Source organism: Ochotona curzoniae, unplaced genomic scaffold (genome assembly GCF_017591425.1).
Source record: "Ochotona curzoniae isolate NIBS_2020 unplaced genomic scaffold, NIBS_Ocur_1.0 scaffold_4506, whole genome shotgun sequence".
Classification (NCBI taxonomy): domain Eukaryota; kingdom Metazoa; phylum Chordata; class Mammalia; order Lagomorpha; family Ochotonidae; genus Ochotona; species Ochotona curzoniae.
In genome coordinates, this window is record NW_024467119.1 from 34,200,434 (window position 1) to 34,212,626 (window position 12,193).

At 37.0% G+C, this 12,193-nt stretch overlaps 1 protein-coding gene across 3 annotated transcripts in view; it reads left to right on the plus strand.

The window, feature by feature from the left end:
• SMARCAD1 (SWI/SNF-related, matrix-associated actin-dependent regulator of chromatin, subfamily a, containing DEAD/H box 1) overlaps positions 1 to 12,193 on the plus strand; it is a 66,068-nt gene that overhangs the window by 25,729 nt on the left and 28,146 nt on the right. For all 3 annotated transcript variants that reach the window (XM_040967370.1, XM_040967369.1, XM_040967368.1), the window contains 3 exons: positions 6,076 to 6,177; positions 7,441 to 7,522; positions 9,380 to 9,771. In XM_040967370.1, the coding sequence (XP_040823304.1) occupies positions 6,076 to 6,177; positions 7,441 to 7,522; positions 9,380 to 9,771 (576 nt within the window). The remainder of the gene's footprint in view (positions 1 to 6,075; positions 6,178 to 7,440; positions 7,523 to 9,379; positions 9,772 to 12,193) is intronic.

The following is a 12,193-nucleotide window of genomic DNA, read 5'->3' on the forward strand; positions in this document are numbered from 1 at the left end:
ATGTCTGCTTTTATTGGTTTACTCTTGTTTTACTTTACTAACCCATCTACCAGGAAATATGCCAGTGGTTCCAGTGACACATATTACAGTCTGCGTTATCTGTGACAAAACTTGGTCATTTTCCTCATCCAGTGTGTTAATGTTTTGTTCTGTGACTTAGTTGCTTAAGATGACCCAAACAGCCAGGTGGCAAACTCTACTCTAATTTAATGGGGTATTTCTTGTGCCCCTGCGCAGAAGCATTCTTCACTTGAGAACTAGTATTTGTGAGAAGTAAAAGTTCTGTAAATGGACATTTTAATGTGAGTGATCTTTTGGTGTGGTGCAGACTTTGTTATGTACATATTTTTCTGAACATTCACAAGAAACACTATCACCCTTACCTTGTAATCTTGGACTGATTTGTTTAGCAGAATGCCACTTCCCCAGACTTCCTAGCCATTGTTGTCATCTTACTCTCATCAGCCGCTGTCCATGATATGTTTGTTGATCTGTATCTTTGTTGACTTCTTCCTGTGCCAAATCAACAGCAAACTTTTCCTCAGTGATGCACGTGGCTGTTTTTCTAGTGGTAATACATGTTTTTAATTTTCTTTTAAAGATCTGTTTATTTATTTATTTACTTATTTGAACACCAGAATTAATGAGAGGGAAGACAGATCTTCCTTCTGCTGATTTACTCCCCAAATAACTGCAACAGCTAGAGTTGGGCTATAGCGCAAAATCAGGAGCCAGGAGCTTCTAAGTTTCCCACATGAGTGTGTGAAACACCTGGGCCACCTTCTACTGCTTTCCTAAGTATATTAGCTGGATTGTAAATGAAACAGCCAGGTCTTAAAGCACTGCCCTGTGAGTTGCCTGAGCTGCAGACAGCAGCTTTAATTATGCTGTTTGCCACAGTGCCTGTCTCAGTGGTACTAGATTTTAGCAGTCTTTCACTTTCATAGATTCTAGCATTTATATAAATTATTTTAAATCAAGTGTAAGGTCATTCTCTCATGTCCCAGTGTCTGATCTTGAAAAATTTCCCATAGTGCTGCAGACACATGTAGCAGAAGTGGCATTGTTGAAGCAAAAGTAGGAACTATGGAGAGATTGAACTCCTGTATATACAAGTTATTCATGTCTTTTAAACCTGCTCAACTTCAGTCTTAAACATACCATTTCTTCATGATGATACCTAGGTCGTGCAGCAACTCAAGTTTTGCAATCTTTGATGTCCCATGTTCAGTCATTCTGCTTCCTTCCGAACCTATTATGCCAAGAGCTGTTTCACAAAAATAGAACAGTACTGTTTCTAAAATGTGAGTTTGTTCCAGTCTACTTAACACAGTATAGAACACTTTGGCCATAACCCTAAGGTGCAGGTTTTTCCGTAAGTATTAAGTGAGTGCAGATGACTCCTCTAAGTTGAACCAAACCAAGTAGGAATGTAGTACATAAAATACACAGTTCAGCCTACTATAGCCGTGTATTGTCCTACAAGCTTTTCTGTTTGACAGAGGCTCTAATTCCACATCCCAAACCTCTGTAAGCATTCTGGTTCAGAAGTACTGTGTAGCACATGTAAAAGGAATTTTCAAATACTAAAGAGAAACAAGAAAATTGAAATAAGAACGCGACCAGCACTGTGGTGGGTAGGCTGATCCTCTGCCTGCAGTGCCAATATCCTTGACGGATACCAGTTCTAGTCCCAGTTGCCCTGATCGGCTCCCTTCTAATGGACAAGGAAAGCAGCATGGAACAGGGCTCCAGTGTGTGGGCCCCTGCACAGTCATAGGAGACCTAGAAGTCCTGACTCCTGGTTTCAGATCAACTCAGGTCCAACTGTTGTGGGCATTTGGACAGTGAACCAGCAGATGAACAATCTCTCTCTCTTTGTCTTTCCTTCACTCTGTAAAATTTGTCTTTTTTTTTTAAAACAGATTTGTTTATTTCTTTTTATTTATTCATTTTTATTTCTGCTAGCCCCTCCCCAAATCTGCTTCCCCTCTCCCCCATCACCCATATTATTATAGCATAGCTCTTCATGATCAGTCACATTGCGGGCATGGACAATGGCAGAGTGTCCAGCTTCCCATTGTCAAGATACAGTTAATAGTTTCATTGGGAGTCCTTCTTTGTTCTGGAAGTAGAGATACACACTGCACTGCATCCTCACATCTGGACTTGATAGTCTCCATTACACAGTGACCACAAATCCCTCTTAAATGAAAAGCCACAATACAAAATCAACAGGAAGAAAAATAGAAATTTACAAAGCCATGAGTTTCTCAAGAGGTTTTGATAGTTCAACAAATCCTGAATTGCTGGCAGATCCGCCACTCCAATCACGATGAAATCTCCCAAATCCATGGGCTGCTATAGTCCACCTTGGTGTCTTCATCTGCCCAGATCTTCACTGCCAATGATTTGCTGGGGTAGTTGATCAATTTGTTCTGTCCTCCATCCTTTGCCATGGTACCAGGTGTCCTCTGGAGGCTCCGATGTACTGCCATATCCTCCATGTACATTTGGATATGCTGTCTCTGCTCCATCTGAGCCAATGAGGAGGCCCAGCTCTGACACATCCACTCCCAAGTCAGCCCATGGAACCTGCAGTTCTCTTTTCATAGTTAGGATTCTGAGTCCAGCAGTTAGGTTGGTAGGGAATTGCCCAAGAATCATCTGGGCCATTCCAGACCTGATTGTTGTGTGCTTTTGCCAATACAGGGTCTAGCACAGTCTGTCACCCAAATCAGTCTACGCACATACTGGTAGTTGCAATTGCTGTCTCCAGCCCCATGTTTTACGAAACCCGATGCATGTTGGAGCCGAGTCCGATCCTGCCCACCACAAACTTGGCCCTCACACAAACCAGTTGGAGCTGCAGTCTAGGTAGACCAATCCACAAAACCCCCACCAGGCTTGCCCCTGCCCTGGTTCCTGTGCTTACCAGTATGTACAGCAGACTGGTCCCGTTTGTCCCACATCCCATTCAGTTCTCGTACATGTTGATCGGTATTAAAGCTCAGTTCGCCCCAACCAGCCCCATTACCAAGTTCACACTGGTGCCAGTGGATGCCACCATCTGCTTAAGGCATAGCTGTTAGTGCAGATGAAAAAGCTACAAAGGACTTTCCCAGCAGTAATGTAAAAATAAACCAAAGAAGGCAACTGTGTATTGAATAAATTCTTGGTTTTGATAAAAACAAGTATCTTATGACCATGTGTCTGTAAGAAACTGATTCTAAAGAATATGCAGTGTGTTCTGTCATTTAAGGCTCTGAGTGATACTGTGACCGATTCTCAGCCCCAGTGCCAAGTTGCAGCTTGAAACTGCATCCAGTAATAGCATTCACCAAACTCTGAGCCATGGAAAGGGAATTGTTTAAGTCACGCAAGGGAATACACTTGATAATGAAAACTACATGAGTTCCATACCATGTTATATTTGTATTTTTACTTAGTTCTTGCCTGTTTAGAGAATTATTGAAAAATGGACCTCCAAAACAAAAATACTTTAAAACATCTTGCAGTGCGTTGAGGTAATTTTCCAAGAACTATTCAGCTTCTATATAGCCTAAAAAGGCATAGGAACAAGTCATAGAATCAGACTGCAGTGCCTTCAGGAATATGATATTGTTGCTGGTAAAAATTTTTTTCTGCTTTAATTTTTAGTTATACTGTATCAACAGGAGGCTGGAATTAGGAGTGGAGCTGGATTTCACACTCAGGCACTTCAGTGTGGGATTTGGACCATTTACTAGGCCACATCCCTGTTCTTGTTATTTTGATTAAGAGAGTCCGTTCTAGCAACTTTCATCTTGTCACTATTTCCCATAATAATTGCTCATTGTTCATGTGTTTAGGAGCTGTTAACTGTTTTCTGCAAGTGCCAGATATATCTTTTCCAATTATGTATTTTTGACCTGAATAAACTGAGTCAGCTTAAGACCCAAATAGCATGTTCTGCAAAGCTTTACTGAATCCACTGGACTCCGTTTATATTGACTGCCACCAGAGATGTATAGGGCTGGCAGAAACCTGGGCCCTAAAGGCAAACATGCAATCAAAGCCTTGCTGAATGTTGAATACTTCATTTGTGATGCCATATATCTGATTTCTAAAAGCTCATTACTGTTTTCCAAATGGTTTATGTTCTTTTTGAGATGAAATTCACATAGCACAAAAATTAACCATGTTGAGTAAAAATTTGTGTTTCATATATTCATAATGTTGTACATGACCATTCTTACATATTTTTAAAACACTTTTATGTATTATTATTTTTAAAATTTGAAAGACAACATTACATTGAGAAGGAAAGACAGACTGAAGATCTTCTATCCACTGGTTCATTCTCCAAATGGCCACAACAGCCCAAGCTGGGCCATTTTGAAGCTACGAGTCAGGAGCGTTTTCTGGTCTCCCAAGAGGGAGCAGGGGCTCATGTTCTTAGGCCATCTTCCTCTGCTTTTTCCCAGGACATTAGAGGGGAGTTGGTTTGGAAGTGGAGCAACTGGAACTTAAACCAGTGCACGCTGCATGGGATTTTGGTGTTACCAACAAAGGATTAACTTGCTATTGCTCAGTGCTGGCCCCAGTGTGCTTTTGTTTAGTTTGTTTTTTATGTATTTGAAAGGCAGAGTTAGAGGAACAGAGAGATCTTTCCATTTGTTGTTTCACTCCTCAAATTGCTGTAGCAGTTGGGGCTGGGCCAGGGCAAAACCTGGCGCCAGGAGCTTCACCCAAGCCTCCCAATTGGATGCTCAGGCCCAATGACTTGGGCTGTATAATGCTGCTTTTCCTAAGCTGTATAATGCTGCTTTTCCTAAGCATGTTAGCAGGTGAGCTAATTGGAAGTAAGCAGCCCAGACTGTAAGGAGCATCATATGGGATGTCAGCGCTGCAGGTGGTGGCTTAACTTATGCCACAATATTAGCCCTTAGTACTTTGTAAAACATCTTAATAATCAAATATATATTAATATGCTATATCAATTAGGCAGTTTCTCCTCCAAATAGTTCCTGGCAGTCATTGATCTGCTTTTTATCTATGGATTTACCTATTCTGGATGTTTCGTTTAAATGAAATCACATATTACCTTTTATGTCTTGCTTTTTAAACTTAGCCTAATATATTCAAGATTCATCCACATTGTAGTATATATCAGTTCTCATTTTTTTTGATGACAGAATGTTCTAATTTATCCATTTTCTGCTGATATAGATTTAATGTTCATAATATTACATATGAATAATAAAGTTTAGAAAAGCTGTATTCTAGAGTTAGACAACTCTGGTTATTGTCTAAAGTTCACATGTTTGCTCTTGAAGTTTCAGTGTCCTCACCACAGAGGGGCAGCAGGGGGGAAGTGTAGCAATGTGTATTTCTTACAGTTTTGAAACCAGTTTTCCAAATAGTGCTTTTATTATTCCCTGTCTGAATTTTTTCTCACCTGAATAATTTGTGGCTTATGCAGATCAATTTGCAATTCATTCTTCAGTCTTGTCGGCTACCCAGGATCTCCCTGTTCTGAACCAAATGTATCACTTACTGTTATAAAATACTTGCAATCTTCTTCCCACCCCAAACCTCCACCACATTTTATTTATATCTTATTCCTCACGTAAGAGAAGTACTACTGCTTAGTTATTTCTATCGCAGGTATTACAAGAGAAAAGTAAAGCGGTCTAGTTGTTGAATAAAATGGAAGTAAAAGAGAAAGTAGATTGTTTTTTAGTTACTTAATAGATAAATGATATGTTGATTGAGAATACAAAGGGATACTCTTTTCAAGTCATTAATTGGGCGGAGTTCATATGAATGGAAATACATGTTGGACTCTTCTGATCAAATGTGATAACTTCCAAATCATGTCAGAATACAAATGTAATTGCCTTAAAACTGTTATTGATATTCTTTTTAACATTCTAAATTTTATTTTAATTTTTAATGAGTGTTAGCATTCAGCATAGTTCATTGATAGAATTTAAAAATAAAATGAAATTTTATTTATTACAGCTGTCTTTCCCTCTGCCTTGATCACAGATGACCTCTTAATTTGCTTCTTTTTAATCTCTGCGCAATTAGGGTGAGGAATCAAATGAGTCTGCAGAATCTAGCAGTAATTGGGAAAAGCAGGAAAGTATTGTACTGAAATTGCAAAAGGAATTTCCCAATTTTGATAAACAGGTGAGTAGTCATGTGCAGAAATTTAATAGTGTGTACTATAAGGATTACAAAATGATGCTTAGCGTTTAACCAGGTAAAAGCTTAGGGTAAGTTCCCATTTTCCAGTGAAGTTTTTCTTTTATGAGTGTTATTTCATATTTTTAAACTGCTCTTATGTTTTTACCTTGTTCACTAGTTGTAGTGTCAGCATTGTAACAGGTATTATTATAAAGATTGTAAATTCATTTATAACATATAAATCATCTAGAAATCCATTGATGACTCTACCCTAAGTCAAATAGCTGTTTAGTTTTCATCCTTGAAATTTCTCATGAGGATTTTAAAATGCAGCATTGCATTTCAGTGTCTTTATATTCCAAAAATTGCTTTGCTTCCCAGATAATAAGGATTCCTTCAGGGTCATTAAATACACACCAAGCTTACCAGTGTTACAAGGGCCTCTATTTAATCCAGTGGTCATATATAGAAGCATGGATTTATTTAACCTTGGAATACAATGATACTTACTTTAAATCCAACCTAAGTTTAGATTGTGTATCTGCTGGATTCACATAAGCTGGATGCAGTGCCTTGCTATTGTGTGATTCTTCTCATATGAAATTACATTTTTTGAAATTGGCAGTTCATGTTGTATGTATGTGTATATATAGATTATAATATAGATAGATTATATACATGGTTATGTATATGTGACAAATATGTATATATCTGTCTAAATATATGATCTATATGAATTTAAACTATACCTATCTATATACATATATTTATATGTGCATATCTATGTATATGTGGTATAAACACAGCATATGTGCACATGTTATCTTTTATCTGCTGATTCACTTACCAAATGACTGCAACTCCATTCCATCTCTCAAGTTGTCATGAGAGTACAGGGACCCAAGGACTGGATCATCATCTCTTGTTTCCTAGGCATGTTAGCAAGGGACTGAATCAGAAGCAGAGTAGCTAAAACCCTAGCAGACAGCTTTGATATATGGTGCTGGCGTTTCAGCAGTAGCTTAATCCCCTGTCCCACAGAGCTGACCTCTGGTTTCACTATTAATTAAGAAGAGTTTTCTTGACTGGGAGGACAGCTAGAAATGCAAAAATAAATTAAGTTTCCTTTCTTTATGTATTTACATAGGTAAAATTTTACAGAAAACATTTGTAAAGCACATAAAGGATAAAATAATCAGAAAGGAATTTGTGTATTTCTACAAGTTGCTAATTTGAAATTTTAATAGAGCAATGATACATTTCTAGGAACTGAGAGAAGTACTCAAGGAACATGAGTGGATGTACACTGAAGCTTTAGAATCTCTAAAAGTGTTTGCAGAAGACCAAGGTAATTATTCTGTCATAGAAAATACACAGTTTTCATTATATTCTATATTCTAGTGTATGAGATGGTCATAAACCTAGATATGAATCAGAGTGGGATTACAAATGATGTGGGATTTGTTTGTGTATTTGAAAGGCAGAGAGAGAACAAGTGCTAGATCTTTTCCATCCATTTGTCTACTTCCCAAATAGCTATAGCTGCTCAGGTTGTACCAAGCTGAAGTCAGAAGCAAGAAACATCATCTGAGTGCCACATGGGTGGCAGGGGTGCAGGTACTTTCCACTGCCTTCCTTGGCACATTCACAGGGAAGCTGGATCACAAGTGGAGCAGTAGGGGTCCTAGCTGGCGGTGCTGCAGACAACGTGCTGTGCCTCCTCCCTGTTTTCAAAGATTCCTTTGTTTGAAATGCATAGAAGTCTGCACGCATACGTGCATCCTGCACATGTGCATGTTTTGACCTATTTTTTAACAACATAATACAAAACAATGAGTAACCTCTTTCTGTTTAACCAGTCTTTTTTTATGGGTCAAATTATTTTCACCCTGAGAGTCATCAAAGAAAATTCACTAGTCAACATGGATCTTGGGATCATTATAATATAGATGATATTAGTTTGTATTTACATGAATGTGAAAGCTCCAGTGTCATAAGCTTAGGGATATCATCAACATGATGGAAAGAAAATAGAAGGTCAAAATAATGGGCAGTTTTGAGTCCCTCACATTTAATAATATTTCAAAAACAAGAATCCAGTAGACTGGCTAGCTCTTCATAATTCCAAAGTGAACTTTATAAACCTTGCACAGTGACTTTAGGTGCTTTTTAGTCAGTTGAGAAATGCTGTACAACTAAAGAATTTGGAGACGGGGAGAATTGCTAGAAGTGCCCCTTCAAAGCCCAAAGCCTGATTCAAAAGATCCAGATGTTGATGTGGAGAAATTTGAGCAATTGCTCATCCATTTTACTTTTGCTTACACTTTTTATGTGTAACAATGAATGTATCATCTTTTTAAGTCTAGAGGTTCAGTGATCCTTCCATGTCCAGGTGATTGATTCAGGGTGCCCTGCTGACGCCATCATCTGCCAGTGTCCAGGTCCCCTATCTAACCGTGGTATAGTCCTTGCATGTAACCCATGCATATCTTCCCATATACTTTAAATCATCTTTATATTACTTGAATACCCAAATATTGTTCATGCCATGTACATAATTGCATTGTAAGTAGTTTGTATGTGTTCAGTAATATACACCTTTGGTATTTACTGATTCTTAAAAAATCTGTGATCAAATCCATGGATTTAGACTCCGTGGATACAAAGAGCCACGATTCATAAGTGCTTTATTATTTGTTTTCCTAGTACATGAAGCTAACAATAACTGACTTACAGGCATGCTACAATTCTGTGACTAGTCATTAATAAAATAGCTATTTTTTATGGTATGCTTAAATAATTTTTTAGGCAATGATGACTTAGTGATGACAATGATGGCTATATGGTTATGGATTGTAGAACAGTTTTTATTAGTAAGCTTCACAGGAGGTGTGTTTTACATGGGGGTGAGGCTTGTAAGGAGCATTGGAATATCTTTGGATTTGCAGTCAGAATCATTGTTTAAAAATGGAGATTTATATTTAAATAATTTTAAAAAATAAATTATCAACTTAATTTGAAACCATTTTAACTTGAAATTTTCCCTTAGGAGATTTCTTATAAAGTAGATCAAGATTTAACAATAAAGTATGGCTGAATTCTGTATTCAGAAGGATTATGTAAATGTTTCAGTATTTTTCTTGAAGCCATATTCTTAATTTCCATTTTGTCACTTAGTTGCCGTTTTGTCTTTTCTTATACACAGATTCACAATATTCTTCACAAAATGAGGTTCCAAATGGAAAAGAAGTTTCTTCAAGGGGTCAGAATTATCCTAAAAATCCAACTAAAACAAAACTGAAACAGAAATTTTCCATGAAACCACAAAATGGTTTTAACAAGAAGCGTAAAAAACATGTATTTAATCCAAAAAAAGTCGTTGACGACTCTGAGTATGATTCAGGCTCTGATGTCGGTAGTTCCCTAGATGAAGACTATAGTAGTGGTGAAGAAGTGATGGAGGATGGATATAAGGGTAAAATTCTTCACTTCCTTCAAGATGCTTCAATTGGTGAACTTACTTTGATTCCCCAGTGTTCTCAGAAAAAGGCTCAGAAGATAACAGAGCTCCGGCCCTTTAACAGTTGGGAAGCTTTGGTAAGGCTCCATTCTTTTCCCCTCCTTTGTGTGTGTGCTGAATTCACAGTAACGTTTATAGTCAAGTTGCCTTCAGCCCAGGGAAGCATAGATGGGTGGCCTTACCCCATGTAGAGTCAAACATTACTTTCCTTGCAAGCCAATAGTATTTCAGATAGTGTCATATGACCTAATTTTGAATGAATTAAGAGTGATTTCCCTGCAAAAACCCAAGCTGATTGGCTGGGAATACTGTCACTCATTCTTTTGCACAGAAACTTGGTTCATTTCACTGCAGAAGAAGAAATTAGAGCTTACATTTAGGAAGGAGTTGTTTGCTAGCCTGTTCTGATCGGTGACCGCTGAGACACCATGCAGAAAGCAAGAACGTGGCAAAAACTTTACCACAGCTTCTTGAAGAGCAATAGCAACATCCAGGGGATCTCCATGGTTTAAAATACCGGCCCAAGTGTTTTTATACTTCATCACAAAAGAAGAAATTGTTTATTTTTCTTCTAAAAGTGACAGCTCAACCTCTAACATGTTTTTCTTGGTTAAACAACGCGGCCATTTTATGGAGTGTAACTGGCTGCAGCATTTTTAATTGGAAAGATAGAAAAGTTTGGAAGCCTAGCATTCAAGCGTTAGGTGAAGGGAAGGCATGAATACTGGTAAGTACACTTTGCATGATCTTTTTTTTTTTTGGAGTTTGATTTCCTGTAAATAAAGTTTAACCAGAATACCTATGTTTTCAGTTTTATAAACGTCAGTCGTCAAATTTTGTTCATGCAGACAAAAAGAACTCTTACAGTTTGCTCCAGGTCTCCTGAGAATGTAGGCTTTAATTACCTCAGTTTTGTATAGGCCCCGTTGTAAAAGCAATATGAATTATTTGCTATAGCTTTGAAGGATGGAGTCCAGATCCTGAATAACACTTTTTAGCAAGTTTTATCTTCTAAATTATGGAGTAAATTTACAATTGTAGTTAGTTTTATACCTGTGGTAAATCTTTTGTTTTTTTTTGTTGTTGTTGTTTTGTTTTTAATTATATTTTTGACAGTGTTTACATAGTTAATTAGGGTAAAAAGATTCAAGGACTACAGAAAAGTGGGTAAGACTATTATTTCCACATTATTTCTTTCATGTATCTGGGGTAAAGGGGGATATTAAGGGAGGAGCCTCACCCAGTCTCCAACCCATACCTCTGGTAAATCTTAATGAGCCTAAGTACTCTTCAGTGTCTTGAAGTGCTGATTGGACCTCAACAACGACTGTAAAAAGCATTTTTTAAAAAACTAGAATAATTGAAAATGCAGAAAAAACATTGTTATCATTTTCAAATTTAAAAAATAAAGTAAAATAAAATCGTGTGCTTTGCCTGAAGCCTTGGTTTTGCAGAGAACATCTGTCAAAGCAGGCCCTTTCAAAACGTGTTTGGTTTTGCCTGAGTGGTTGTTAAGGTATTTGCTGAAGGGCTTTCTTGTTCTTTTCTTCCTTCTTTCTTTTCATCTTTAATGGTCTCCTGTGTTTTTGCAGGGTTGGGCTGCACAGGCTTGTTTGGATTCTTACTTATTGAAAAAGGAATTCAATTATCTGCATTACTTTGTTTAGTCATTGTAACTACTTGCCCAGATATCTTAGAGGAAAAGTAAATTATACAATTTTACCAGAAGTTTATATGCCAGATGTTTTTTACAAATATTCAGCAACTTAACATGTAGAGAGTAGATTTCCCCTGCTAATTAATTGGCATAGTTTAAATTAGTCTTGACATGAATTTGGAGATAATGTGTTACTTTAAAATCCCCTAAGGTATTGCCCCTTAGTAAAAGTTGAATATGCACATGATTATTGTTGATTCTATTCAACTCTCCAGATCTTGAATACTTTATGTAACAGTTTCAAAAGTGTCTTAAAATTAAGCTTTCTACTTAAGTTCAGAATGTATATGATGAATTTTCTTAGAACTTTTTAGCTTCTACTTTGTAGTTTAGAGTTTTGAATCTGACTGGTTTATAGAACAATTTAAATATTTCAGAAAAATAATCAGAGGATAAGTCAACATTATGCATATTTTGATAAAACTACATAGCTCATTATTCAGCGAAGTTTGGTAAGCCACTCAGGCAGCTTCAGAAGGAATGAAATTCTAATTTTTGTTTTGATAACTGCTGTACTTAACAATACCTGTGACAATTAGTTGATATTTTAATTATGTCACCCATACTCAAACTCTAATAAACCTTGTAAGGTGTTATATAGTTAGAAACCTTGCAAATACCTAGTCAGGTCTTAAAAATTCATTGAAGTTTATTTGGTCATCCAAATTGGAGAATTTGGCAGAACTTTAAAAAAATTGATAAATATTTCACAAAAAAATGCATGTTAGCCCATGACCCAAGTATATATATTGCATTTTTGTGATTTGTTTTTAAAAATTCAA